At 54.3% G+C, this 26,464-nt stretch overlaps 10 protein-coding genes across 10 annotated transcripts; 3 read left to right on the plus strand and 7 right to left on the minus strand.

Moving 5' to 3' along the window:
• Window positions 1-2,635: 2,635 nt before the first annotated feature.
• Window positions 2,636-3,449, plus strand: B0H18DRAFT_1018264 (uncharacterized protein). The gene is made up of 2 exons (XM_048029359.1): window positions 2,636-3,074; window positions 3,131-3,449. The coding sequence occupies exons 1-2, from the start codon at window positions 2,659-2,661 to the stop codon at window positions 3,336-3,338; spliced, it is 624 nt and encodes a 207-aa protein (XP_047891339.1). The 5' UTR covers window positions 2,636-2,658; the 3' UTR covers window positions 3,339-3,449.
• A 970-nt stretch (window positions 3,450-4,419) lies between these two features.
• On the plus strand, window positions 4,420-4,863 carry B0H18DRAFT_820278 (uncharacterized protein; the record flags this gene model as incomplete). The annotated part of the gene is made up of 1 exon (XM_048039293.1): window positions 4,420-4,863. A coding segment is annotated over one exon (444 nt), but the record flags the coding sequence as incomplete, so codon positions are not given.
• Window positions 4,864-4,935: 72 nt separating this feature from the next.
• On the plus strand, window positions 4,936-8,525 carry B0H18DRAFT_935413 (uncharacterized protein; the record flags this gene model as incomplete). The annotated part of the gene is made up of 10 exons (XM_048041790.1): window positions 4,936-5,163; window positions 5,242-5,450; window positions 5,504-5,750; window positions 5,817-5,983; window positions 6,080-6,146; window positions 6,199-6,515; window positions 6,565-6,775; window positions 6,838-7,215; window positions 7,265-7,887; window positions 7,952-8,525. 10 exons carry the CDS (start codon window positions 4,936-4,938, stop codon window positions 8,454-8,456), a joined length of 2,952 nt encoding a protein of 983 aa, XP_047891341.1. The 3' UTR covers window positions 8,457-8,525.
• Window positions 8,526-13,190: 4,665 nt separating this feature from the next.
• On the minus strand, window positions 13,191-14,697 carry B0H18DRAFT_518867 (uncharacterized protein). Its single transcript, XM_048038412.1, has 4 exons — window positions 14,497-14,697; window positions 14,082-14,432; window positions 13,346-14,029; window positions 13,191-13,290 (listed from the first exon to the last, which is right to left on the minus strand). The coding sequence occupies exons 1-3, from the start codon at window positions 14,523-14,525 to the stop codon at window positions 13,351-13,353; spliced, it is 1,059 nt and encodes a 352-aa protein (XP_047891342.1). The 5' UTR covers window positions 14,526-14,697; the 3' UTR covers window positions 13,191-13,290; window positions 13,346-13,350.
• A 3,549-nt stretch (window positions 14,698-18,246) lies between these two features.
• Window positions 18,247-19,616, minus strand: B0H18DRAFT_1212646 (uncharacterized protein; the record flags this gene model as incomplete). Its single annotated transcript, XM_048036486.1, has 5 exons — window positions 18,247-18,463; window positions 18,516-18,638; window positions 18,695-19,147; window positions 19,204-19,329; window positions 19,392-19,616. 5 exons carry the CDS (start codon window positions 19,614-19,616, stop codon window positions 18,257-18,259), a joined length of 1,134 nt encoding a protein of 377 aa, XP_047891343.1. The 3' UTR covers window positions 18,247-18,256.
• A 123-nt stretch (window positions 19,617-19,739) lies between these two features.
• On the minus strand, window positions 19,740-19,960 carry B0H18DRAFT_1018283 (uncharacterized protein; the record flags this gene model as incomplete). The annotated part of the gene is made up of 1 exon (XM_048029360.1): window positions 19,740-19,960. A coding segment is annotated over one exon (208 nt), but the record flags the coding sequence as incomplete, so codon positions are not given.
• A 1,623-nt stretch (window positions 19,961-21,583) lies between these two features.
• Window positions 21,584-22,300, minus strand: B0H18DRAFT_956299 (uncharacterized protein; the record flags this gene model as incomplete). The annotated part of the gene is made up of 4 exons (XM_048042446.1): window positions 21,584-21,811; window positions 21,871-21,990; window positions 22,045-22,236; window positions 22,280-22,300. The coding sequence occupies 4 exons, from the start codon at window positions 22,298-22,300 to the stop codon at window positions 21,584-21,586; spliced, it is 561 nt and encodes a 186-aa protein (XP_047891345.1).
• Window positions 22,301-22,629: 329 nt separating this feature from the next.
• On the minus strand, window positions 22,630-23,037 carry B0H18DRAFT_956300 (uncharacterized protein; the record flags this gene model as incomplete). The annotated part of the gene is made up of 2 exons (XM_048042447.1): window positions 22,630-22,701; window positions 22,804-23,037. The coding sequence occupies 2 exons, from the start codon at window positions 23,035-23,037 to the stop codon at window positions 22,630-22,632; spliced, it is 306 nt and encodes a 101-aa protein (XP_047891346.1).
• Window positions 23,038-24,214: 1,177 nt separating this feature from the next.
• Window positions 24,215-24,849, minus strand: B0H18DRAFT_1120976 (uncharacterized protein; the record flags this gene model as incomplete). The annotated part of the gene is made up of 2 exons (XM_048034245.1): window positions 24,215-24,675; window positions 24,744-24,849. The coding sequence occupies 2 exons, from the start codon at window positions 24,847-24,849 to the stop codon at window positions 24,215-24,217; spliced, it is 567 nt and encodes a 188-aa protein (XP_047891347.1).
• B0H18DRAFT_1018290 (uncharacterized protein) lies at window positions 24,632-25,911 on the minus strand. Its single transcript, XM_048029361.1, has 4 exons — window positions 25,796-25,911; window positions 25,666-25,746; window positions 24,744-25,608; window positions 24,632-24,675 (listed from the first exon to the last, which is right to left on the minus strand). Exons 1-3 carry the CDS (start codon window positions 25,804-25,806, stop codon window positions 25,035-25,037), a joined length of 666 nt encoding a protein of 221 aa, XP_047891348.1. The 5' UTR covers window positions 25,807-25,911; the 3' UTR covers window positions 24,632-24,675; window positions 24,744-25,034.
• Between the last annotated feature and the right edge of the window lie 553 nt (window positions 25,912-26,464).

Consider the following 26,464-nt stretch of genomic DNA (forward strand, 5'->3'; position numbering starts at 1 on the left):
GGCCGGAGTACTGGTGACCTGTGAATCCCGGGCTGGTGGCTCTAGTCGTGGTGCCTTGTCAGGGCGCCCCGACACATTGCCGGTCACACCAGTAGTGCGCTTGCGATTTCCAAACTCTGGCTGGGCAATAGCACACCAGGCAGCGTCTTTGCCCTATAATCATAGAGTAACCGACGTGCCGAAACCACCAATGGTATAGGGCCAGCCGACGGCGGCCGACGCTTTATACACAACCCACACCCGTTGATTGGCCAACCGTCGGCTACAAAAGAAACCGAGCGGCTGTACGCAGCTTGTACTAGGGCGCGTCTACGTGCGCGGCGCCAGGCCCTTGCAAGAGGCGGGCATTTCATGCGCGGATTGCGCGGCGGATTGGCCATGATGAAGACATCTACCCGGGTCGGCCGGGCTTTCTTTCGCAGCGAGCGCATTGCCTAAGTGACAAGTCGACTGGGAGAAAGCGAGCTGAGTGTCGCAAACACTGAATATATGTAGTGGTGTAGCCAGAACGTGTGTAGTAGTACTACGGGATAGTAATGTGGGCGGCGCCCACCTCAAATAACATCCCGCCCGTCTTCCTCGAACAGATCCTCCACGTACCGCTCTAAGTCCATCGCCTGCTGCTCCGTCGACGCCCAAACTGCCATGTACCATACTAAAGGAGCGCCCTGCTGCGCGCTCGACACCTTCGACGCCGTCACTAACAGGCCGGTGCGCTTCACGTACGCCTCGTAGTGCACCCTGAAAGATTCAGTAATGGAACCTAGAATGAAAGAAAAGGCAACGTACCACGGGTGAGGCTTCATGTCCTCGACGATCCACCGTATGCTAGCCAATGCGTCGTGAGGCGCGAGCGAGCGGGGCATGGCAGGCGCATCCTCGCTGGGCCGGACGTAGAAAGGCGGCGCGAGTGCATCCAACGGGAGAGCCGCCGTCTCGTATGCGGGCGGCGGCGGGTATTGCGGGGGTGCGCGCCGCGCGGACCGACGGATTGCGGGGTTTCGGCGGAGCTCAGCGCCCGCAGCCGGTGCGACTCCAAGCGCGGAGTGAGCGACGTCAGTGGCGGGAGTCCCTGGGGTGTCGGCGTGGCCGGCCGCAGGAGCTATCGAAGTGGCGGCGGCCAGAGCAAGCGGGGCGGTATCGTGCGAGACGGGGTGGAGCGATGGACGGATACGAGCGCCGCGTGGGGCGGGACGAGGGGAGGCGGGGGCTGAGCTCGAGGAGTCGGTCATGGGCGAGATGTTGCGTTGGGGACGTGGGAGAAGCGGCGGTCGCCCTGCAAGTTTAAGTGGTAGAATGAGGAGGCGCGCAGCCCCAGGGTACTCGCGATCACGTGTTTCCCGATCGACAGGTATGATGGATCCACGGGAAAATCAAGGGTTTCAAATTGCGCGCGGTTGCGGCGCATTGCACTGCGCGGCCGCGCGGTGCTCGCGGGGGAGTCGAACCCGCCATTCTTTGCGCGGGATCGCGCAAACTGGAATGCCATTGGTGGGGCAAACATCGGCCCACAGGCAGTAAAACGCCGGCGGGGCGGCGGATCGCTCGCGGGATGGCTGGGGCGCCAAATGGGCGCTCCCTCGCTGCGCTGTGGATCGCCCGGCCGCCCGCCGTCACCGCCTGCGGCAACGCGGGCCCTGTCTCGGTTACGTCCCCATCGCAATCGGTCACACGCTCTGTTCGCAGCACGACGAAGCCCGTTCAAAACGGGCAGTGAGAAAGCGCCGGCCACCAACGTGACATTGGCTGCGCCATTTCGCACTGGCGCAGCCAATGTCGGCTAGCGAATGACATCGCAACTAGCCGACGCCCGCTCCCCGAGGACCATTGGCATAGCCGACGTTGGGCGGTCGATCAACACTGCGGCTGCGCTCGGTCGGCGTTCGGTGGCCTGCGAGGCATGCTCTCTTATGAGTTTTGAGCGTGCCCACTTGGGCTGCTAATTCTAATCGAGCCTGCCCATCTCGGATGCACCCGTGGTCACCTCAGCACAAGAGGTTGATCGGCCAATGCCGGCTTGCCGATGGTACTCGTTGTATCCGACCTTCAATGCTCAATGATGATTCTGTGTACGAACGTCGTTTGCGCACGGGTAGATCTGAGAAGGGGGGACGCCGCGGTACGCCATAAATATACAGCCCTCGAACACCCGATGCGCATGGGTTCAGCCGGGGAGGATCGCCAATGCTCATAGTAAGGAATAGAGGCGCCATATGTACACATTAGTACCGTCAACGCTTAATAGGCCATCGGCCGATCCAATGACTATCGTACCAGCCGATCGCCGGCTGTCCCAGCACCAAGCCCAGACGACGCCCATCGGCCGACGTCGGTGTGCCAATGAGCCCGCGGCTTGTGCATCGTCGGTTAGCCAGGTCTCATTGGCATATCCGCTGAGTGGGCTCGCAATAGCACGCACCGCGCCGTTATTCGCTCTAGTGGTGGTAGGCGTCTTCGTCTGGGAAGCGTTGGGCATAATGAAAGAGCCGAGATCGAGGTCGAAGACGGCAGGGGTGGTTAAACTTTGTCTTGTCCGATGATTTGGTTCCGGTCAACTCTTTTAGGGTTAGTGTGCAAGGTTCAGAGTCCGCGGCGGTGGCTGAATCTCCGCAGCTATCTGTCCCTGTGGCGTAGACGAACGCAACCTCGAAGAGCACCATGCCCAAGTTCACTCCCCTGGATCATGAAACCGCTCGCATCATCGCCACAGTGCCTCACGCCGTCGAGCATCTCCGGCAGATGAATACAAACATCGAGCGGGCCCTGGACGCACTGGAGGAACTCAAGGGCTCGCCACGTCCGGCCCCCAAGAACATGACCCCGGGTCAGATATCTCATCCCCGTGTCTGCTCAGCTGCACGTACTCTGGCTCGAGTCTGTGGCGTCTCCGCCGTCCTCATCGATGAGTTGCTCAGCCACACGCCAGATGGCGATCAAGTCAAGGAGTTGAAGTTGTGCATTGAAGGAATATTTAATAACCTCAGTCTCACTCACCATGCCCTTGCACAACTCGAATTGGATGCGGAGCGCCATGGCTACTGTGCCATCCCTGAGGAATTCCTAGGTGGACCGAAGTAAGTTTTCACTTGGTCTGACGGCTCTCATATTGAGATGACAGCTTGCTTGGCAGGGCGAAGTTTATCTCAAACGCGTACCTTCGTGCGGTTAACCCGGCTTGGAAAGAGCGTGGGGTTCGGGATCCTCTCATGGTCCCAACATGCTGGGTTGGGATTGCGGCATATGATAGGCCATGCTATCCCGTCGTTGACTACACGAGAAAACGAAAGCGAGCAGATGTCGAGGATGTCGAGGATGGCGAGGGAGAGCGAGATGGGTAGTTTGCCAGGCCGGGTTGGTTCAGAAAAGTCGTTCTTGAGCACCTGTATATTGCGACGCACTTCAGCAAATACGGAGGGCAATTTGACATGCAGAGAATGCGTACTATTGCATCTTCACATCGGCTACCAAGATAGTTCACCAAACTCAAAGTTGCAGAACACATGTCACATGACCGTGTTGGTGCGCGCCCCGTCCCCACGCTTTCGGACTCACATTTGGGTTGACCACCACTTGCTGTACATTTTTCATGGCTCGCTCTTGACGATGCTGTGGTTATACATCATTTCTTTGATACTTCTCATCATTCCATCAAATATGCCGACGTGTCCCGATTGCAAAAGTGACAAGTTCACCAGCGCCCATGCAATTTCAATACATCGCGGCCGTTGTCCAAAGCGTGTCAGCACTATTGCCAGGACACTTCAGGAGCGGAGACCACGCCCACGATTGGCCGAAACTCGTCCAAAGAAGGTTCGCCGACTCAACGGCCACGCAGATGTCACCGGGAGCACGTCAGTAATTGATGGTGTAGAGTTGGAGGTGCGCTCAGAATTGATGTGAGATAATACCAGTGGCTCAATGCATATCTAGGACTTGGACCTTGTTTCAGGCCCGTCTGGCTTGGGAGATGACACTCCCGAGGAGCCTGTGCACGTACCGGCTCCTAGTCCCGAGCCGGCTAACACCCCACTGGGGCCGTCAGTCCGACGATCTGGGCGTGCGCGCAAACCCCCCCGTACTCTCAAAGATTACGTTCCAACGAGTACGGAGGGTCTTACATTCCATGTTCCCAAGCCAGACCTTGCTCCGTTCCGCTCCCCGAGTCCTCAGCCAGCAGTCCCTGTGCCACCGCCGCGTCCTGTCCATCATGATACCGCACCCGACACATTTGGACTATTTCGCCGATACGAGGACAAGCCAATCATTCGCCCAGTTGAGTTCGCGTCCTTTGATGACGTCTGCGACACTCCTACCCTGCAGAAACATGGCGGCACCTCTGCGTCCTCCTCAGGACTGGGAGGCATGATCACTAGGACTGTCCGGGCAATCGCTGATCACCTCACTGAGAATCCCTGGTTTCCGTTCTCCAATCCAACAGTCTTCCGCCTCATGAACTGGGCTCACTCCGGCTCGACATTGAAGACTGGCCAGGAGGTCGATAAGCTTGTCCACGATGTTGTCCTTGCTGGCGACTTCGATAAAGAGGATCTACAGAACTTCCGATACAGTCGCGAGTGTGACCGCCTCGACCATGTCGGCGTCAGCCCTCAGGAAACCCTCGCTACGGCGGATGGTTGGCACGAGGCATCTGTCAAGATTCGTCTCCCTAAAGAAAAGGTCGTGTATACCTCTGAGGATGCCTGTCCGCAGTTCGAGGTATCTGGCATCCACTACCGCAAACTCCTTGATGTCATCAAAGGTGTCGCACAGTCCGCAGATGCTCGCTACTACGACTGGCTACCTTTCCAACTCCTCTGGCGTCGCCCCAAGGGATCTTCACCCACCTCAGATTCGGAATCAGAAGGCGGCCTCGATGACTCTGGAGTCGAGACTGAAGATATCCGAGTGATCACGGACATCTGTAACTCAGATGCGATGTTAGAAGAACACCGAAAAGTACAAGCCCTACCACGCGATCCATCCGATCCTCCTGGGACCGAAGTGGCTGTGGCCCCTCTCATCGTGTACTCGGACTCTACCCGCCTCGCCAGCTTCGGCGATGCATCTCTCTGGCCGGTATATCTGTTCTTTGGCTGGGTCTCGAAGTACATCCGTGGGAAGCCCAGTTCCTTCGCAGCGCATCACTTGGCATACCTGCCCACTGTAAGACAACCTCGAGATGATCTGCGCATACGATCTGGGCTCACACATTTTCCCCATTAGCTACCGGACACTATTCAGGAGGCCTATCTGAAGATTTACAATGTCGCGGCATCATCCGACATCCTACGCTTTTGCAAACAGGAATTGATACATGCCATATGGCGTCTCATCCTGGATCCTGAGTTCATGCATGCATACGAACATGGGTGTCTTGTGAAATGTGGCGACGGCATTTGGCGACGCCTCTTCCCGCGGTTCTTCATTTATGCTGCTGATTATCCCGAGAAGTACGTCGTGTAGTCCTATCTCCAGATTCTTCATCCCTCATGATGTCACCCAGGGTTCTCCTTGCGTGTATTCGCTATCTCGCCCAGTGTCCATGTCCCAGATGTCTTGTTCAGAAAAGCGAGCTCGCAAACATGGGGTCACAAGAAGACATGCAACACCGAACCGAACTGCGTACGGACAGCAGCTTTATCCAACGGCTAGTCGCGCGCGCCCGCCTGGGCATCTTCAAGAAGGGCTGGTCGCTAGGCAGTAAGAAGATTAGCAACATTCTGAGTTCAGTGTCTCTGACGGCCACACGGGTAAGCTGCACCGTCATCTTGCCCATAATCATAGTCCCGAGTCCTGACTCCTCATCATCCGGCCAGAGTGCATTCTCTGAACGACTCAGTCGCTTCGGCTTCAACCACTATTCCATGTTTGTCCCCGACGTCATGCATGAGTGTGAGCTCGGAGTGTGGAAGGCACTACTCATGCATCTCCTCCGTATTCTGTATGCCGAGGGGAAGGAAAGAATTCAAACGTTCAATCAACGGTAGGATTACTAGTCCATCCTCTATTTGTACACCTTAACAAATTCTTTACGCTGCAGCTATCGAAGCATGCCAACATTCGGACGGGATACCATCAGACGCTTTCATCGGAACGTGTCGGCACTGAAACAATTGGCCGCTCGTGACTATGAAGACATACTTCAGGTGAAACCCGTTATATACTACAAAGTGCGACTCAATGTGACCCCATTTGCAGACAATCATCCCCGTGTTCGAAGGACTGCTACCTCCCCCACACAACGAAATTATCCTCGATCTCTTGTTCGAATTTGCACTCTTTCACGGACTGTCAAAACTACGCTTGCATACGGAGGAAACACTCAAGATATTCTCCATCGTGACCAAGTCGCTGGGTGAGCTGATGGCACGCTTCAAAGCGGAGACTTGTGAAGCCTACGACACATACGAACTTCCCAGAGAAGAAGCTGCTCGGGGTCGGCGCACAGCGGCCATGAGACAACGCGCATCCGGCCATGGAAAGACCCATGCCGATGATCATGCGACCCCTCAGAGGTACGAGCAGACAAAGCCCCGAGACATGAGTTTGCTAAAGGTCTCGAAGCTCAAGCGCGGCAAATCCGGGCAGAAGCAAAAAGCGTGCTAATGAGACCGTAGCTCAGCGCAAGGAGCAACTTGAACCGGTCACAAGACAGGCCACAAATAGACGCAAGCGCAAGGAATTCAATCTGCAGACATTCAAATGGCACTCTTTTGGCGACTACCCTCGCATGATACCAATATTTGGTACGCTCGATGTCATGAATACCCAGACTGTACGTGAAGCCTATTCGAGCTTGTGTGACACCTCAAATTAATCGTCCATTTGTGGTTCCAGGGCGAACAAGAACATCGCCGGCTCAAGCGATACTACTTGCATACCAACAAAAAGAAGACGCGCAACCGGCAGATTTGCAAACGAGAACGCCGTGTCGCAAGACTCCGCGAAATTGCCAGGCGCGACTGTGAACGTGCTGCGGTGCGTGTCGCCATCTCAGCTCAAGACCAACCTACCTCTGGTACTCTCGCCGACTCCGAGGCAGCCCAAGGAGGCGGAAACTTCCTCAGTGGTGCTGCCGCTCTGCGATTTGAGGCGTCAGAGTCGTTGCCATCTCAAACACCACCTACAGCTCACTACCACATTTCCGATGACGCCAGCCACTCGGAGAACCTGCGACAATGGCTTCATGCCCACAGGGCCGATCCTGCCTTCAACGTACGTGTTTTATCACCTGAAGCTTCACATCCACGTCATACTCTTGCAGGGCTTCGAAGTGAACTTGAGGAACCATCTACTCGGCCGCATCAGAGGCCGGTCGTATGATGGTGATGAAGACGGTGGATTTACTGACGAAGATCGCGACACCATACGCTTTGAACACAGTCGTGTTTACTTCCACAAGGTCCTGCGCATCAATTACACAACGTACGACAAGCGTCGCGCCCAAGATTCGGTGAATCCTCGAACTCACGCTGACGTTATGCTCCTGGCTCACGACGATGACGACGGCGACAACAACCATGCACACACTGCTACTCACCCATACTGGTATGCTCGTGTTGTTGGCGTCCTGCATTTCGATGTGAAGGTCAAGGGTGTCTTCGGCACAACCAAGTATGCTCAGCGAATGGATGTCTTATGGGTACGGTGGTTTGGATATGACTACGATGAGCCAGGAGGTTTCCGCACTCGCCGATTACATCGTGTTGGCTTCGTCGACCACACAGATCCAAGCGCTCTCGGTTTCATCGACCCGCATGAAGTCATCCGAGCATGCCATCTCATGCCAGCCTCTGCTCACGGGCGAACGCAAGATTACCTCCCACCGTCTGCTGTTCGACAGGCAGACGAGCATCATTCGGATTACAAGTACTATTATGTGGGCATGTGAGCATTCGACCAATCAACTCATTTCGCTTTGACTGACCATTGACCAATTGTCCACGGAAAGGTTCGTAGACAGAGACATGCTCATGAGATACATAGGCGGCGCTGTTGGCCATAGGGGATCTGGCTCTGTCCACCTCCACGAGGATGCGGAGGCCATATTCACCAGAGCTGCAGACACAAGCGACTCCCAAGGTGCAGCTGCCGTCAGTAGGGCATGCGAGAGTACAGAGCCGGAAGAATGGGACGACGTACCTGATGTCGACGAAGACGAAGGCAGCGAGGATGAAGATGCTCCAAGTCACGCCAACGACCTAGCCGAAATTGCGGTATCCGAGAAAGACACTGTTCAAGTGGACGACATTCTTGAAGATGAGGAGCAGGACTATGGATATTGCCCCTCAGATGGGTCGGACTCGGACAGTACCGGCGAGGACGACGTCGATGACGGAGTCGATGGAGGTGTTGCCGAACTAGACAGTGGTGTGCAGGAGGATTTGGGCCCAGAAGACGGAGAGGATGGTGATTATGACGATCCCGTTGACGACCTCGGCTATGCACCTTTGTAGTATTCCTCTATTCCCGCTGATGGTTGACTCAATGCACTAGCCTGAGTACGGCGGACCCTTCACTCGGACCAGGCAGGCATCGCGCAAGCGCCCGTTTGGGGACTGTCCCTCGCCGTTTATCCTCATTCCTCAGTAAGTGTCACTGCCCCCATTACGTTCGATCTCGAATGTGTGTGCTCGTACCTGCATGAGAAAACCGTCAACACAGCAGATGAGGCTCTGCCGGTCCCGCTACGACACACTTTGCGACGCGTTGAGCGCTCGTCTCATGGTTGGCATGACTGTCCCGTTGTGCTTGCAAAACCGCACCAAAGTATGATATAAAATCACTATAAACCCGATTTTATTGTCTCCTTTCCATCGCGCTGGTCCCTGAGCCTTTATTCCAGATGGGAAATGTGCTGTGAACTGCTATTCTGACCGGGTGGCGCCCCGCGCGCCCGCGCGCTACGCACGGTGGCACGGTCACCGAGTTCACGCCCGCTCTGGCGCGGTCTCCGAGTCGCGACGCGCGTACGGCAGGCAGTACTTTGTCTCGGGACTTGCCAACCCTCTTACAATGATAAAGCATGTCGGGATTGTATTGTAAATGGTCTCAGAGTCGGCCATTCCTAAGATCAACTCTTGTCATCGCTGTCAATCGCGTACGCATGACAGGATGGCATTGCGAAGCCTGGCATTGGTGCTCCAGCCTGGCGACGTCTGCTAAATGCACGTCGAGCTGTTGAGCGCCTGATATAGTCTAATATGCGCTGATCATCGGCCGCAGCCTTCGCAATCTCTCCCTGGCATTATATCCGTTCCGGACTTTTGCTGATGTCAGTAAGCGCTGAAATTGGAGGACAATTAATTGAAATAGACTGACAGGCGGACACGAAGACGGAGACTGCAACAGTATACTAATCGCCATGCATACACAGAGTAGTGCTAGTACCAGAAGAAGACAGCACAGTAGAAGTATGATTTATCTTAGTAGTAGGCAAGGTGTATAAACTTAAAGGTGGCATGTAATGATGTGTACCGCCGGCTGCATAGTACTACCGACTCTACTGCCGAGGAGATACATCAAACGACGAACATTGGCCGGAGGGTACTAGGTACCTTGAGCATAGCAGGGTGAAGTTAGCAATGCGAGAGCAGAATGAGATGCGCAAGTGATGATCATAGGTCGGAGAAACTGTCGTCATGATTTCGATCAAATCCCGTATCCCTCGTACGTTTAGACACTTTCAGTTACGACTCGTTGATACGACGGCTTTTGATCATTTGCAGCCATTGGTAGCCAACCAGTTCTACTCCTAGTCACTTGTATGGAGTCCTGATACCGCGGAGAAATGGTTCCTGGAAGTCGTTCCGTGTATGACACAGGGATAGGTCGAAGGAGTCGTGCCGGTCAGGCTGGCCGATAGCCGAATAGTCAGTGGAGGAAGGATCGGATTCATGGCTCGGATGTGAGGGTACGGTGCACAGGGGCCATGAAAAAGATTCCGGAGAAGTGAAGAGGACTGTGATGCGACATCGGATGACTGCGCATGCGAAGAACGACCAGCGTCTATGACTCGATCCTGCTACCTTTGAGAGGGACGAGTGTTATGTGGTGCGGGAAGACCAACGCTATCAGTTTTTGAATCTTAACGGCGAAGACGAAGGGATACCAATACGGAAACAACGCTTCAGCACTGGCATGCGGTCACGTAAGGAACCTACTTGACGTACCGGATTTGTACGAACATCCTGTAGCGCACATAGTAACAATTAGGATGCCGTTGTGCGCATGAACGACTCCAGAAAGGGGCTCAGAGCATAGGTATCGGATGACTGGTCGTAGTGCGAATCGTGAAGGGATGACGTTCGGTCGCCACCATGCTCAGGCCCGGTACTCCAAGGAGATTCGACGAGCATATCGGGGTGACCTGATGAAAGTTCGGATGGAAGTTGGGAGGTTGATCGCCCATTTGACGGGTCCGGTGCATCCGGCGAAGGCTGTGCCGCGCGGTCATGACGTGCTGGCGGCCTGACGATCAGGATATGGCCTTGGACCTCGAACTCGAAGTCGTCATATTTCTGCTTGGGAGGCCGTGATGGCTCCGGAATGTTACCAGACGCGTCTGGCAGATAGAGCCAAAATGGGTCGTCGAGGGGAAAGTTACCGTAGGCCTTCTCCCTAGCAAGATCCATAGGCGTATATCCGAGGCGTGTTGCAACGCCGTCCACGACGCCATATCGCTCCTTGAAACCCCGCAACCACGCTCGCTCGCCGTGGAAATAAATGTTGTCGCCGCCGATCCGGCGCATACCCTTCTGTTCGGCCACCAGGAGAGCCTTCTCCTTGATCATCTTGTCGGTAACAAAGACACCATCCTTCCTGCATATCAGCAACCAGGACTTGAGGGGACGTTCGAGTCGGTCATATTTGAGAAACCTAAGAGGTGTGTTCAATACTGTGAGTCATTCTCCCGCATCCCGACTGATCGCACCTTTTCCGAGCAATCTTGACACCCTCAGTGTGCTTCGACTGCAGCCAAGTCTCCTTTTCTGCCAGGATCTTAGAGATCATGGACCTGTGGATACCGAACCGATCTGCGATTTGCTGGTGTGTCAAGCCCGGATTGGCTTCATGCATTTCGCAGACCGCTTTCTTGTCAGAAGCATGAAATGGTCTCCGCGGCCGAACGGGGGCATCAGGAGGTCTGTTTGCCTTCCTCCTCGCCCTGCATAGTTTGAGAAATCGATTCCATGACATATTCCGGTAGTCTGACTGAGGATCATCCGGAGATGGGGGCGATACCGGATTTTTGGTCGCCAACGATGGACCTTGGGTGGTGGAGATACTGGGATTGTTTGCAAGCTGCAGAGAATTGGAGTTATAGAGGTTGACGAGCAAAGACTTAAAAAAAGTGGTCGTTCGCCACGTACAAGCATATCGCGTACCACCCGATCGCTTCCGGTGGAATTCATGTGCAAGCTCAGCCAATTGAAGAATTTGAGGGTGATGCTGGCGAACACGGTCTACTGCAAAGCAAGATGCAGCGAGGTATGCTTTTGCTCAGAGGCAGTATGCCTATCACATAACTTAGCCTCATGGTATTATGCATACGCGCTGCTCGGTCGCGATCACATGACTCAATCACAGGCGGGACGTGCTGCGAGCGTGAAACCTGCGTGCGACCTACAGTGCAGCCTTACTGTTCTACGCTCTATACGCTAGGCAAAATAACCTATGAATTACTAGAGAGATTATTCTGGGTTTATCACCGAGACACAATCTGCACAAGAGAACGTACGAGGATGAGACGAGCCCCATGGCCACAGTAGACCCAAGAGACGGTGTCCCTGAGTCTGCACCAGAAGAGCATTCCTTTTGAGCTAGACCACTCGACCACATTTGAATACACTGGGAGGAGTTGCCACGCAACTTGGGGCTGAAGAGAGGAGATGAACAAGTCGACGAAAGCCATCCAGAGGTGCAAGTGTCCACGCTTTAACGAGTGATACGCGCCTGTCGCTAGCCTCGTACGCACAAATCGAATTCCTATGAAAACACGTGAGACATTCACCGGATGGCGGAGAGGTTTTCCGAGTGACGAAGTATCGCTGAGTGTAGTAGACCTTGATTGTACATTCCGCTTCCCACAAACTGAATCCCGGAGCTGGTCACGGGTCTCAGAAACAGTGGAACGTGGGGATTGAGAGAGAACGACGTACAAAGTCATCTACCCTGCGTGACCAAGAATCCGCCTCGCTGCTGAGAGCTGTATACGCATCACTGCTCCAATCAATACATTTCACGATGAGATACAAGGGGTTACATACGGGCTGATATCATTGCTGCGGCGACCATAACCCGCTTCAATCCTCTCGTACAGCTCGTGTGTCATGGTGCACCAGGACCTGTTCTCTGTGATTTTGTTGTCGACGATGAGCAAGTCAGAATGGCCGAAGGAGGACGCCGAGGTCCGCGCTAGCAAAGGGGCTGACTAGCTGCGTAGATTCCACCGATGAGTCGTATGAAAGACACTCGTCGCTTGCTCGAGAGCGGCGGGCCCGCTACACGCAAGCGAAGGCGAGCTGTCAGCGTCAGACTAGTATTGTGACAAGAAAGTCAACGAATCATGCGCATGGGCACCGAGCTTGTACTACCCAGGGAGGAAACGTTGCATGCGATTGCGAACAGAGAGCAAAGGTCACTGAATGCTCACGAAGTCGAGGTCACGGTCGAGGCGCCCACGAGCGCCTCGAGAGCCACAGGCGCCGGCGAGCAGCTTGACCGTCGAGGAGGAGGAGGAGGAGGAGGGTATTCCATCTAGTCACGACATCTAGGCGCCTTGGCGTGTTCGATGTGTGACAGCGCCGTCTCTGCGTTATACAGTAGATATGGCAAGTATCGTACATCTAAAGGCCTCTGCCAGAGATCCCTCCAAGTTGCCTCCAAGATCCCTTAGGGTCATCGACGCGGAACGGAATGCAGAAGGCATCTCACATGATCCAAACTCGATTGAGTACATTAGGGATACATTGGCAGACGTTGCAATATATATGTACGGTAACAGTTTGGGAGCTACGGGCCGCAGGTAGTATGGCACAGGTATGCAACGATACTTGGCCGATGCGCATCACGTCGACACGCTGATACAAGGTGCATCGTGATACACGATAGCGTAATGTACAGGAACGAACAAGAGAAGATATGCACAAGTACAGGAAGACGTATTGGAGGAGGTCGAAGGCATGGCAGTGGACGATCAAAGGGGAATTGGGTCTTGGGAACGCGAAAACAGGCATCGTCATCTCATCAGGAGGTAGACGGTAGTCGATGCCAGCTAGTGGACGGTACCTACACGAACGATGGTGTCAGTATATATTCACTTCTTTCGCGGATTCATACGAACTACGTCTAGAGCGGTGTTCCGCGCATGAAGGACTCTTGAAAGGAGCTCTGGGAGTTCGGCCCCTGGTATGATTGGCCAACACCCAAGTTTATCGGGGGGTACCAAGCACCGTTGCCTGACGCCCCGATTTCCTGCTGCAAATATTGGTCTGAGGGGAGTGGGATGACGCTGGGCCCAGGCATTCCGGATGGATTCGCATGATCGTTCGGAGACAAGGTTGAGTCGGGCGGAACCATCTCTGGTTGCGACGTCGATGCAGGTGCTGCACGCGGCCTGAGTATAACGAAAGGGCCGTGGATCTCGCGGTCCATATCGTCCAACTTGCTTCTGGTGATAGGCGGGGGCTCCGGAATATTTCCATGCTCGTCCGGCAGCTGAGCCCAAAAGCGGAGATCCAGCGGAAAGTAGCCATACGCTCTCTCTCTAGCCAAATCGGTTGCAGTGTAACCAAGGCGCGTAGGGACACCGTCAATGATGCCGAAACGCTCCTTGAACTTGCGCAGCCATGTGCGTCCGCAATGAAAAAAGACTGGATGTCCACCGTCACCCCCCCTCATTCCCTCGTCCTCTGCTATTACTAAGGCTTTATCTCGGATCATTTTGTCGGTCACGATCTTGCCTTCATCCATGCAATCTCCCAACCAATCCTGCAAGCCCTCTTCAACATATGTATACTTGACGACCCTGCACGCTGCATTGGCAAGGATTCAAACAATGCAACGAAAGGACTAAATACCGTTTTCGTGCAAATTTGAGGCCTTCGACATGCCTCGACCTCAGCCATCTTTCCTTTCGCTGGAGGATCCTAGTAACCGTGGTCTTATTGACCCCAATTCGGTCGGCGATTTGTTGATGTGTTATGCCAGGATGCGACGAATGTAGTTCGCAAATGGCCTTCTTGTCAGATGCGTATACCGGTTTTCGCGCAGCGCGAGGGCGGGGATGTGGATCTTGTCTGATAACCGCTACGTGCTGTTTCTGTACACGAGGAGCTGTGTGATCCTCGTTCAGCGAAGCAATCGGCCTATCTGCCATGGCTGATTCTGCCACTGATGGCAGTAATGTTCGTGTCCGAGTCTTGTCTAGGCTGTGGGGAGGAATGCAAAGAGCATGAACGATGCAAGTTGGCGGCACGTAACGAGTGAACTCACTCAGAATGACAACAACGACAGACAGTCATTCAACAATGACAATGACGCCAACGGCTCCGAGTCGAGGGAACGTCACGGTACAGCGGAACTTTGAGGAGTTACAGTGGAAAATACCGCGCGTATGGCGCTGGCGAGGGCGGTCGAGGCGGTCGAGGCAGCCCCGCAGCACAGAGTCGCTTTTTGGTGACGGACAGCTGGACTGTATAGCTGAGGTGCAAAACTGATCAGCGATCAGCGCTGTGAACGTACAGTTAGCAACACGGTCACGTGACCCACGACGCGCACGTCGCACTGACCGCGTATATAGGGCCAGGATTTTGGTCACCCAAGATTCCTGACGGACACAACATATATGTACAGCACTGTGAGTACGTGCAGAGTCAGACAGGCCAGGTCACAATGTCTGCAACTCGTAACTCGTTGTCTCAAACACGATAACGAAGCACTATTAAGACTAACAATCATGACCAAGTACAGTACTGTGTTCAGAGACGACTAAGTTACTTAACAGCATAGGTGTGGCGAACAAATCATTCATTGCGCATCAGAGGGATGTATGGTCTTCCTTTTCCAGAATGACATGGGCCTTGAAGACTGTCCCTTCGACATGTTGGAAGGAGACCAGATAGAGATCCCTCCTTGAGAGTCTTACGACGCCACCGGATGAGACGGGGAGCTGAATACAGCTATCACACCTCTGTCAACCGATTGTCAGTATGACCAACGACGCCGTACATCACAGAACTGCGACTCCCTTGGATGATAGACGTAATCCGCAACGCAGCCTCTTTACAAAACTGACCGACCGATTTACGCTTACCGCATGACATGAGTCGCATGGTTATGGGTTCGCGTGTCGCTGGGTGCAAAGGGCACTGAAACAGACCTACGTCAGTCTGAATAGCTCCCTGTGCAAATGAGTCGATGCTGTCACACACCTGTACCAGTAGTGTGATCGAGTTGAATGTGGCGCCTTGAAGCATAGGCTGAGATCCGCAGGCAAGAAACGATGCGACTTCCGGGGCTGCAGTGGCCGACAAATAGTGTAAAGAGACTCCGCTGTCGAGTGCGGATGTCTTTGCGTTGCAGTAAATGGTTTGATAGACCAGAGCAGCATTCAAGCCAGGGTCTTGATACACGGGTGAAAGGCGTGGCTTAACGTCAGGGGATAGTTGTTTGACCGCGGGAGTGTAGGAGGCGGAAGGGTTTTGGTACATCATCTTATGGCAGATGCTTCGTGGCGCAGGGTATTCGACGTCGGTGTCCTGGATGTTCGTGGAACAAGAAGCGCTTTTTATACGCCACGGTAGATAGGGGGGTCGCAACGGGCCACAGACTCGGACAGCAAAGCAAAGCAACCAGACCATGTCAAAGCCCGGCACGTTCCAAGGCATTCCAAGCGACGACACAAAGCGAGCGCCACATATGGCCATAGGAAGAATTGATCTGGCTTGTGGTCACCGCATCTTGTTTTGGCAATCCTAGATTCGGCAAGCACAGAGGTGACCCGTGGCCACAGTAGACCCAAGAGACGGCGTTCCTAAGTCTGCACCAGAAGAACGTTCCTTTTCGGGCTAGACCACTCGAGGACGTTCGTATACACTGGGGAAAGCCGCCACGCAACTTCGGGTCGAAGAGAGGAGATGAACGCGTCGACCAAAGCCATCCAGAGACAGAGGTCGCATGAGCGCCTACGCTTTGACGAGTAGTAAGCGCCTGTCGCTAGCCTCGTGCGCACAGATCGAGTTCAAGCGTGAGGTATCCACCGGACCTTGCGGAGAAGCTTTCCGAGAGAAGCACGGCTAGCGTTGCTTAGATTTTGGAGCCGTAGAACAGGGTTTGTTGACCGGTGTGCCGCAGTCGAGGCCTGACGCGTACCGCCGGCAGATTGGTCGGACACGGCGATCGATTGTGCCTCGGATACCAGTGTGTTACAATTGTCGAGGAAGCTAATTGTCGAGATGGCGAGATTCCAGCGGAATGGAGGGTTTGAATAAGCGTGACACTGAACAGGGTGGCCACCGTGGCGCAGGTCACTAAGCGCCCATGTCAAAGCGTCTTCCCCGGTCGAACACGTTCCGCGAAGCACCCCAGGCACAGGCTGCTAAAGCCGTTCACAGCAAAGCAATTATTGAGAAGGTCCATAAGACGTCATGCTGTGTCAATAAAGGTGTGTGACGCACCTGTCATCCATACCGCCTCAACAACCACCCGGGAGAACAATACCTGAAACTCGTTCAACGACGAAACGGGTTGGCAGCTCGGTGGCCCATTGCACATGACGTTCCAAATTAGTGTTGACGACGAGGCAATGGCAACGCACCACAGATTTTCCTTCATTCCATTCCATATCCGGCGCACAAAACACTTCCCGAACTCGATTTTTAGTGACCGCTGCATGGAGGCCTCGTGCCTTATAGGGGCTATTGACCAGGCTTCCTCGGGCAACGGAACCAAGATCTTGCCATTGAGCGCGATAGACTATCCTGAAAAGGCAGTTCACGTACTCACCGCATTATGGCCTCGTCGTACGCCTTGACGCCTCGTGGCTATGTTCGTCTTCGCTGGTGCAGATGCATCGAGTCTCTCCCTGAGCATACACAGCAGCTGTCTAACCTAGTCTTCTCATGAAAACTTCACCCTGACCCTGTCGTTCGGCTGACAGCGCGGTGGGCTCTCACGCAAATTGAGATGCCAGTAGCCCAAGAGATACTACCACCAGATCGAGACGACCGAGGTGGTGACGAACAGGCCATAAGCGGGTTCAAAACACTATAGATACTTCGAAGAGCTCGGACGAAGGATGGGAAGAGGATGGCGGGTATACACTGCTGCTCGAATGTACCGACACTGGTCGCCGCCGGGGCGCCAGCGACACCAGCGCTAAACAGCATGTGACCGCGTCGCCGATCATTAGCTTCCGCGGCGCGCGCGAATATGTCCGTTGCTCCACGCTCCACGCTCGGCGCGGTACGCCAGATACTAATGAGACCCGCTCACGGGGATGCAGCACACGATGGACTCACTCAGGGAGTATACACCGCACACATCGTTCAGCACCGGACAGTACTTGTCACAGGCCCGGCCCGGGGCGGGATCGACGTACGATCATATAGCGTAGCAGAAGATGTCGTGCAGGCTACCATCCCTGCTTCTCGAAGAGCCCGAGTCTGCGCTCGAGCTCCCGGATGGCGCACTCGATGTGGACGTCGCCGTCGCAGAGATTTTTGTGAGCGGTTGGGCCACCGTCGCTCAGAGTCAACGTTGCGGGGGACTCGGGGCGAGAGGGGCGAGACGGTCGAGACTCGAGGCGCCAGGCCGCGGCATGAGCCAGAGCCAGTATTCAATACGGTAGCACGCGGATGCGATGAACAGTACACGGAGGGTTTCGTTCGATGTGTGATATGACCGGGAGGCCGGATGGGGATCGTCAGTCGTCAGTATCTGGGAGGCTAGTCATGGTGAACGGCTCTGCTGCCAGGATCCAAGTCGAACGTGGCGCCGTCGCCGTCGACAGTGTGCTACAGTGACTTGACCTAGTATACGCCGCTTGAACGTCGCGTGTGGCAGTTCGTTGGCAATCACAGTAGTCGTACATCACGGGCATAGACATTGAAGAGAGCTACGATACATACAGAAGGGCGCGAAAAGTCCCAGCTACGCGTAGTTACATCAACCGGTAAACCTTGGTTGACTAATGCGACGGCCCATGCTCCACGCTTGGCCATCTGGAACCATCTCTTTCAGCACTGCTTGAAGGCTAAGCCGCCTCGTTTCTAGCCCTGCACCGCGGAAAAGGAAACAAATGAGGCGCCTTGGATGGTGCGACGTGGAACTCAGGGTGGAACATTATGCCGCCGACATGGTGCAGGTCGAACAGATAGATACACTCATTTGTCAAGCCGTATTCCTTCTCTGTGGCGATGGCCCAACAGCAGTGCTGTTGCGGAGTGGCCATCCTGCATTTCTGAGATGGGAATCAGTACCGATGCTGTCCCGAAGTTCTACGTGCTACTAACCTCCATGACTGCGGCCGTAATTTCACAAACCCGCCTCGCAAGCTGAGCTTTAGTGATGTGAAGGCCATCTTTCACGACTGGTATGTCTACCACTTGACGCGTGAGCTCAGCATGGTCGGGCCACTACGTGACGCAGGAGACAGTCAGCGGTGGAACCCAACTGGTATATCGACACGTACATAGATCGCAAGCCTGATTTTGCTCAATTGGGGGTACTTTCGGAACGGTGTGTCCATGTCGTCGTGCAGCATCCCCGCTAGTTCGCTTTCAGCGGTCGATAGGATCTTGTAGATGCTGAACCCATTCTTGCCACAATGCACCGTCGGGAAAACCCCCGCAGGGTGGTCCTTGGCGTCGCTGGCCTTCAAACAAGCTTTGTGCCCAGGAAGAACATACATCCCTGTGGCTGCACTCCTCTCGGCCGGGGTGCAGGGGCATTTTGCAGTCGGTGCCTTGATCGCAGGGAACAACCGACGTTGCCTCGATGGATCGACTTGAAGCTCAGGCTGAAAGGTGTACCCGCCGACATAATGGAGGGCATATAGGTAAACGTCGCGCCGTGTGAGGCCGAGTTTTTCATTCGTGCTCACTGCCCAGCAGCGGTGCTCTCCGGGACGGTTTGCGAGAACACGCTACGAGAGGGGCTGTCACTAATCTGCGTCTTTGATCTACTCAGTGCAACACTTACCTCCATCATCTCGTCCACGACCTGACCGACGTCGATGGCAAGCTTGGCTTTATTGACGTAGTTTGTTGAACCGAGAGCTATGCCAGTTTCCGCGTATCGCGTATCTTGGGTATTGTGATCGGGCCACTGCGAGGGGAAAGACACGCTCAGAGAAACTGACGAGCAGGAAACAGTAGTACGATACGCACTTGCACTTTAACGTATATTTTCTGGTCGTTGCCGGACCAAAATCTCTTGGACGACGGATGCCAATCATCATGCATCATTCCCGCGATGAGTGCTATATTCTTTGTCAGGAGCGTGTCGATGGATATACCCCTTCCAAAGTGGACCGAAGGATCGCAGTTCATAGGCCATCTCCGAGCCGATCTGTCGGGGACAGGAGCAAGACGCTGAGGGAGGATATCCCGCATAGTTTCATGATCGCGAGTTGCAACGGTGCATTTGCAGGCGGGAGCGTTCATGGTTAATCAGAGTGAACCAGCACAGTGAAAGCAAGAGGAGGTTGAGCGAAGCAGATGAACAACCACGAGAATGAGCAGCGGGGCTTTATAGGCAGCAATCTGGCCCCGGGAGTACGTAGCCATAGGGGCGAGAGCAAAGCCAGTCGCCCTTGAAACGGCCAAAACGAAGGTGAGATGACCTGCTGACGTTCACCGCATTGTGGTCAGCAGAGCAGGAGAATTGCCAAAGCCAATGCGCATGGTCAAAACTGCGTTGTGTCCCGATCCTCACAAAGAACGAGCGCCGTGTCATTAGTCGCCCACTGGCACAATCCTGTTGACGGCTGTATTAACACATACGAAACGCACTGAATACGGAAGGGCCTAGGTCAAAGCGAAAGGAGCCGTACACGACCCAAGAGGGGCTCAGGCACTTCGCGTTCAAAGCTCCGTGGTGAGGCGCAGAACACAATGAGGGCTGCGCCGGCCCTGTGTAACACTGCTGTCTCGACTTTCAGACGGAATCTAGGAACAATCTTAGGTGAACTTAAGAAGTATTCGGGAGGCGTGAATGGCTGAACACGTACCATGAACATCCTACCGATGATGCGAGTAGCGATGCGATGCACGCATTCCGGCGTCAAGTCGAGCTCCGAGATGAATGCTCAGCACCTGCGCTCGAGAGATCAAACAATATTTCTGGCAACGCTGAGTCGGTTGATATCTTTCAACGATGAAACGAGTTTCAGTCGTGGCTCCAGAGCTTACCATACGTGACACTCTTAATTAGGGGTGACGACCAGGAGACAGCGACGCACCAAGGATATGCTTTTATTCCAGTGCTACGTCATACAAAGCACCTTTCGGAGTTGCCTTTCATTGGCTGGCCTTGTGTCTTATAGGGGTTATGATCCACAGATCTACCTTCGACGGAACCGAAGCTTTGCGGCAGACTATCCTGAACAGGCAAAATCACGTACTCGCCACATTCTGACCTCGTCATACGCCTCGACATGGTCTCTATTTTCACCTTCGCTGGTACAAATGCTTTGAGTTTCCTCCTGAACATCATCCACAAAGGTCTGAGCTAGTTTTTCTTCCCGTGATAGCTCCATCTTTGACCATGTCGATCGGCCGGCAGTGCAGCCAGCTCCAACTTGAACGCAAATTGTCAATCGTCCGTGATGCCACTGGTAACACAAGAGATACGCCCACCAGATAACCGAGGAGGTATAGAACAGACTATGAGCGCGGCTGTAGCTCTATGGATGCTCCAAATAAGTCAGCCGAGGAGGAGGAGGAGGCATCGTCGTCGGTCGCAGCGGCAGGCGCCCTCAGGCTCCTCGGCAAGACTGGCGCTAGACAGCATGTGACCGCGTCACCAGAGGCGCGCGCCGGGCGGGCCCGGTCGAGGCGATTCGTTTGGAGGAGGAGGGTCAACAGGCGACTGGCGGAATGGCATCGCGTCTGACTACGATGACGGGAGGGCATGATTGATAGTTAGTATCAACTACTATCAAGTGTTGTATCACCCTAGGGACGATGTCATTGGTACAGTCAGATAAATTGAACGAAGAGATCTAGCCGCCGCCGTGCAGTGGCAGACCGGTCACCGTGTCCATGCCAGTGGGCGATCTTCATGCGATACTCACGTCAGTCCTCAAGGCCTCACGTCTAAAATCCTGAAGGACTCAGCTCAACGTCGAGCGCGACATTATGAGCAATGTGCCGCGAACCATACGGACGGCGACTTTCAGCGATCGTACATCACCGTGATCATGATGGGCATTGTCATTGCAGGGAGCTTGAAGCCATGACTATGATACAGTACATACAGAAAGACGTGAAATGTCCAAGCTACCGTACAATACATGAGCCAGCAAACCTCAGGAGCTTGGACAATATATGCCCTAGGCTTGGCTTCCGCCGGAATCATCTCATGCTAGCCCGGCAGCGACGAGGTCCTCGTAGGTGGCAGGGCGTGGACTAGGAAACAGGTGCGGTTGCATGGACGGCGCGACGTGGAGCTCGGGCTGGAAAGTCATCCCACCGACATGGTGCAGAGCGAACAGATAGACACACTCGCCGGTCAAGCCATACTGCTTGAGTTCGTTAACCCCCCAGCAGCAGTGATTTGGCGGGCGGTTGCGTTCAAGCATGCAATGCTGAAAATGGTAAGTTTAGCATCGACACCGTCCGAGTGAAAGTACAATATATCGCTCACCTCCATCACCCTCTTGACGACGCTACTGACAGACTGCGCGAGCTGAACCACAGTGATGTGGCCAGTCCTGAGTGAAAAGTTCTGCGCGACGTGCGTGCTGTCATCGTCGTGGTTGGGCCACTAGTACATGACGGAGGTCACACAGTCAGGTCGAGAGAGAAGACCAATACATACATGGACCCTGATCCTGATCTTGTCTTTCAATGACTCGGAGGCGTTATGGGTTCGAAACGGTGTGGCCAATCCGCCGGGAATCCTGTTCGACAGGACCTCCTCGGTGGTTCTAGTGAGCGTGTAGACGCTGAGATCGCCCATGCCAAAATACACCGACGGAAAAGTGCCCCCGGGGGCACCCTGGGCCTTGTCCTGTGGCACACTGACAGGACCAGGACGCCAAGGAAGAATATACTTTCCCGTGGCTGTACTCCATTTGGCCCGGACGCAAGCGCAAGTGGGTGGCCTGACGATCGCAGGGAAAAGATGAGGTGGTCTCGATGGAGCGATTTGGAGCTCAGGTTGATAGGTGAACCCGCCAGCGTGGTGGATGGCAACCAGGTAAACGCAGCGCCATGTGAGGCCGTTTTCTTCATTCGTGCTCACCGCCCAGCAGCGATGCTCTCCGGGGCGGTTATTCAGAACGCGCTACGAGAGGGACTGTCAATTTATTACGTCTCGCTCACAGAGTGCATCATTTACCTTCATCGCCCTGTCCACGACACGACCAACGGCGATAGCAAGCTCAGCTTTATTCAAGGGAGTTTAAGGATCGTCTGCCGACTCGAGGGCTATGATTTTCTTGAATTCCGTATCTTGAGGATCGTGATCGGGCCACTGCATAAATTGAACAGTCAGAGATGTTGGCAAGTAAAACATTATAAATCTGGTGCTTACGTCCACTGTAACTTGGATTCTGTGGTCATTCCCGATTCGAACCTTGTCGAACGGTGTGTCCCAGCCGCCATCATCCATCGCGTTTGCGACTTCTTCCACACTGCTTGTCCGGAGCGCGTCGATAGACATGCCCCTTCCGAAGTAGAGTGAGGGGTATATGCCAGGAAACAGGTGCGTAGCCAAGATCTCGTCCACATCGGCAGGACGCTGAGGGAGTACATCTCGCATAAGCTCGGGATCGTGGTCTCTTGCAGGGGTGCAATTGCAGGTCGTCATGATGGTTCGGAGTGAGCAAGCACAGGGAAAGCAAGGGGAGAACAAGCGACGCAGGTGGTCAACCACGAAAATTAGCAGCAGGGATTGATAGGCAGCAGTGTGGCCCGGGGGCCACGCCACAGGGGCGAGAACAAAGCCAATTGCCCTGGAAACGGTCAAAGCGAAGGTTAGATGACCTGCTGACGCTCACCTTGCTGTGGCGAGCCGAGCGAGAAAAGCCAGTGCGGACGGTCCATACTGCGCTGTGTCCCGATCGTCACAAAGGGGCAATGACATTGGTCAAGATCAGTGTCGCTCGCTGCCACGAGCCTATTGGAGGCTGTATCAGTGCATACGAAACGTATTGAATATGGGAGGCCCTTGGACAAAGCGAAAGGAGCCGTACCTGATCCAAGGGAGGCTCAAGCGCTCTACATTCAAACCTCCGTGGTGCGGCGCAGAACACAAGTATGGTTGCATTCGGCCTCAGGCTTGTGTAGCACGGCTACTTCGACTTTCCGACGGAATCTAGAAACAATCTTGGGCAAAATAAAAGAGTATCCAAGCGACATCAATGGCTGAGCACGTACCATGACATCCTACCGACGTAGCAGTGCGTGGCGATGCGATGCAAGTATTCTGGCGTCAAGTCGGGCTCGTCGCTTTCAACGACTGCTCAGTACTTGTATTCGAGAGATTGAACGATATCTCTGGCAGCGCTGAGTCAGTTTGTTGATATCTGGATCACGGTAAGTGGGGAAGTCTAGCCGGCCTGCGCGGCCAAAAGTGGCGGTAACGCGCTGTTGCTTTGGTGCCAGGAGTGTGATACTACTCGCCGAAGGCCGCCAGTGTGAAGTAACTCGTCGCCGTACGTCTGCCGCTGATTATCAGTGATTAGTCATACGTCAGCTACACTGTCGATGCGCGCAAACGCACCGGCGTACGTACGTTACGGTCGAAAGACCGTAGTAGAAAGTTCAGCAGATTGAGGTTTGATGAGAATATTAGAAACCACCTTGTAGTCGCTAAGGCATTGAGATCAATTGACGACGAGAGCACCTCCTGTCCTTCAACGCCTTCAACGCCAGAGTAGTCTCAACGCGATCTAGCAGGCTCAATGACTCGCAGACCTTCTCTATATGTGAGCGTACAGCGTAAACATGCTTCAACGAACTACATTAGTAGACTATCGTCCTTTTCAGAATGCCACGATAGACGCAGACACGAGTAAGAACACGTCGTGTGCGAGAAACGTCACGACGAACCTAAGTATTCCACGCTTGTCTGCCCGGGGCATCTTCCCTCTGACGAGTTTTGACCATTCATCATCAGAGATTCGCAACGGCTCGTCAGGTGGGCCGGCGGACGGAATCGCGAGGCCTAGCTGGAGCTTGCCCTGCCTGATATTATAGCAAGTCGAGAGACAACAGTCGATCTCTGCCAGGTCGCCCTCCGTCTCGAGCCGATGGAGGAGCACGCTCAGCCGCTCCGCAGCGCCTTTGCTCTTGCCAACGTGGAAATTGATCAGCAGATGGGTGATGTGGTACGACGTTAAGGAGGAGAGCAGGCGCGGGATCCACGCGTAGTTGCTGTCGAGGACGCACCACACCGAGAACCGCAGAGAGCTTAGGTTGAGACCGCTGAGGTCGATCTGCTCGCCTACGAGATTTTGTGGATGCCATACATCAGCTTCGGCCCCTCCGAATACAAGTGGCCAAGAGACATACTGATTTTCTCCGGGGACTGGTCTTCGACGCCATTGAATTTCAGTCCTAGGCCGAGATACTGCAGCGAGAGCGCGCATGCATCCAGTAACTCCCGAATCCTGATCATGCCTAAGGATATGTTATGCTCAGAGCCAGCAGCTCTGCCGTTTTGCCAATGCGAAACAGAAAATCATGGATGGCGGGATGTATGTCGCCCGATAGGGAGATATCACGGAGACGCGAGCGGTTCAGCGGGAGTAGCGGCGGTTGCTCCCCCGGATTGCAATCGCAGTCAATGTCGGTGCAGAAAAGTTACTGCAGGTTCGGCAGGGCGGATATCAGCTGCGAGAACTGCGACACCGTCGCGAAGCAAACATAATCCAGCGTCAGCTCCTCGATGGCGTGGAATGCAGCTAGGTGCACGATGTCCTTCTGTCGAACGGAGCCCACGCCCCATTTGGCGTTGCTGATGACGAGGGTCTGTATCTTCGGGAGATAGCGAGCGAGCATGATCGCGAACGTTCCGAGATGTGGGACGGGAAGAGGGAGTGCACCCGAGCCACCGGATATCGTGATGAATCGCATCGTCTGTCGAAGGTACGGCGTAGTGCGAAGCAATCTTGAGAATGAGGTTACGTCTGCTCGATTGCGGAGGATGATGTTTCCCCGCAGATGCCATCTCGCACGGTTGTACAAGGCCTTGCAAGTCAAGGCACATGATATCAATGTCTTCCACTGAGGAGACCTTCGCAAGCTCCAATGTCTGTTGACGTTTTCCGCCATAAGGTCGATTATCCGTTCCCATATTTCTATGGGCATGCGGGAGATCCTCGCGCCGGCCATCCCGGTGGATGTCTCTCCCCCCTGTGAGGAAGAAGAGTATATGCTGATGTGTCTTGGTTCAACGACGAATCGCGAAGCAATAAGTCTAGCCATCACTCACGCGCTTTCGCTCGTCATGGTGCCAGTTGAACAGTTTCCAGTCGGGAGTTCGATGGCTCGATTACGATCAGTCCGTGCAAAGCTGGGGATTTTAGCAATTTAGATCATGGAAGAGGCGACACCTGACTAACCAAGTGGTCATCCTGACGGACGGTGAGTGTTCGATCACAACGATGTTACTGCGACGTCGCAGTCACGACAGGCCTATTGCCAGGCGAAGGCAAAGACGTGCGTTAATCGTACCAGCGTTCGAATCAAGCAACGCAACGAAACGTACTGAAGCGCTCGTCTCAATCGTAAGGATGTCCTAGTCTTCGGATCGCCCTGCGAGTGTTCAAGGCTTAGAGTGAGGGAGTGGAAGATATGATAGGTCTGGGGATGATCCTCATTCACGATCGATGATATAAGACGCTCATGGTCTCGCGTGCGAAAGTGTACTGCGTCTACTCATGAGAAAGCTGTGATCTGAGGAGGATTTACGTACATACCTATTGGTGTAGACGCATCTAGATGGTCGGTACTGGTCAGGAGACACCGCGATCAGGCGCGGATTGTACAGCAAGTTCAATGCTATGTTTTGTATCGCGCACCGCTATGCTGAGAACTATGGGTGAATTCGAGAAGAGAAGGTTGGATAGCACTCACAGCGTGGACACGAGAAGCGCAATGCTGAACAAGTCAAGGCTGACCACACACCGAGCGCTCAACTCACGATAAGTACCTCATCGGAACGGAACAAACGATCATTGCTCAGGTGGCTATGGGCCATGAACTCAGCAGTAAACAGCACCATTTACAAT

The sequence above is a fragment of the Fomitopsis serialis genome (genome assembly GCF_022376445.1).
Source record: "Fomitopsis serialis strain Sig1Antser10 chromosome Unknown B0H18scaffold_54, whole genome shotgun sequence".
Taxonomy (NCBI): domain Eukaryota; kingdom Fungi; phylum Basidiomycota; class Agaricomycetes; order Polyporales; family Fomitopsidaceae; genus Fomitopsis; species Fomitopsis serialis.

What these genes read in the sequence shown, in the direction of transcription:
- B0H18DRAFT_518867 (XM_048038412.1), bottom strand. Translation starts at nt 14,525, where the DNA reads ATGACTGTCTGTCGTTGTTGTCATTCTGA. An exon ending in TGTCGTTGTTGTCATTCTGA is followed by an intron (nt 14,433 to 14,496) that starts GTGAGTTCACTC and finishes TCCTCCCCACAG; the next exon opens with CCTAGACAAGACTCGGACAC. An exon ending in CTCAAATTTGCACGAAAACG is followed by an intron (nt 14,030 to 14,081) that starts GTATTTAGTCCT and finishes TGCAGCGTGCAG; the next exon opens with GGTCGTCAAGTATACATATG.
- B0H18DRAFT_1018264 (XM_048029359.1), top strand. Translation starts at nt 2,659, where the DNA reads ATGCCCAAGTTCACTCCCCTGGATCATGAAACCGCTCGCATCATCGCC. An exon ending in GAATTCCTAGGTGGACCGAA is followed by an intron (nt 3,075 to 3,130) that starts GTAAGTTTTCAC and finishes CTTGCTTGGCAG; the next exon opens with GGCGAAGTTTATCTCAAACG.
- B0H18DRAFT_1018290 (XM_048029361.1), bottom strand. An exon ending in ACCATGACGAGCGAAAGCGC is followed by an intron (nt 25,609 to 25,665) that starts GTGAGTGATGGC and finishes AAGACACATCAG; the next exon opens with CATATACTCTTCTTCCTCAC.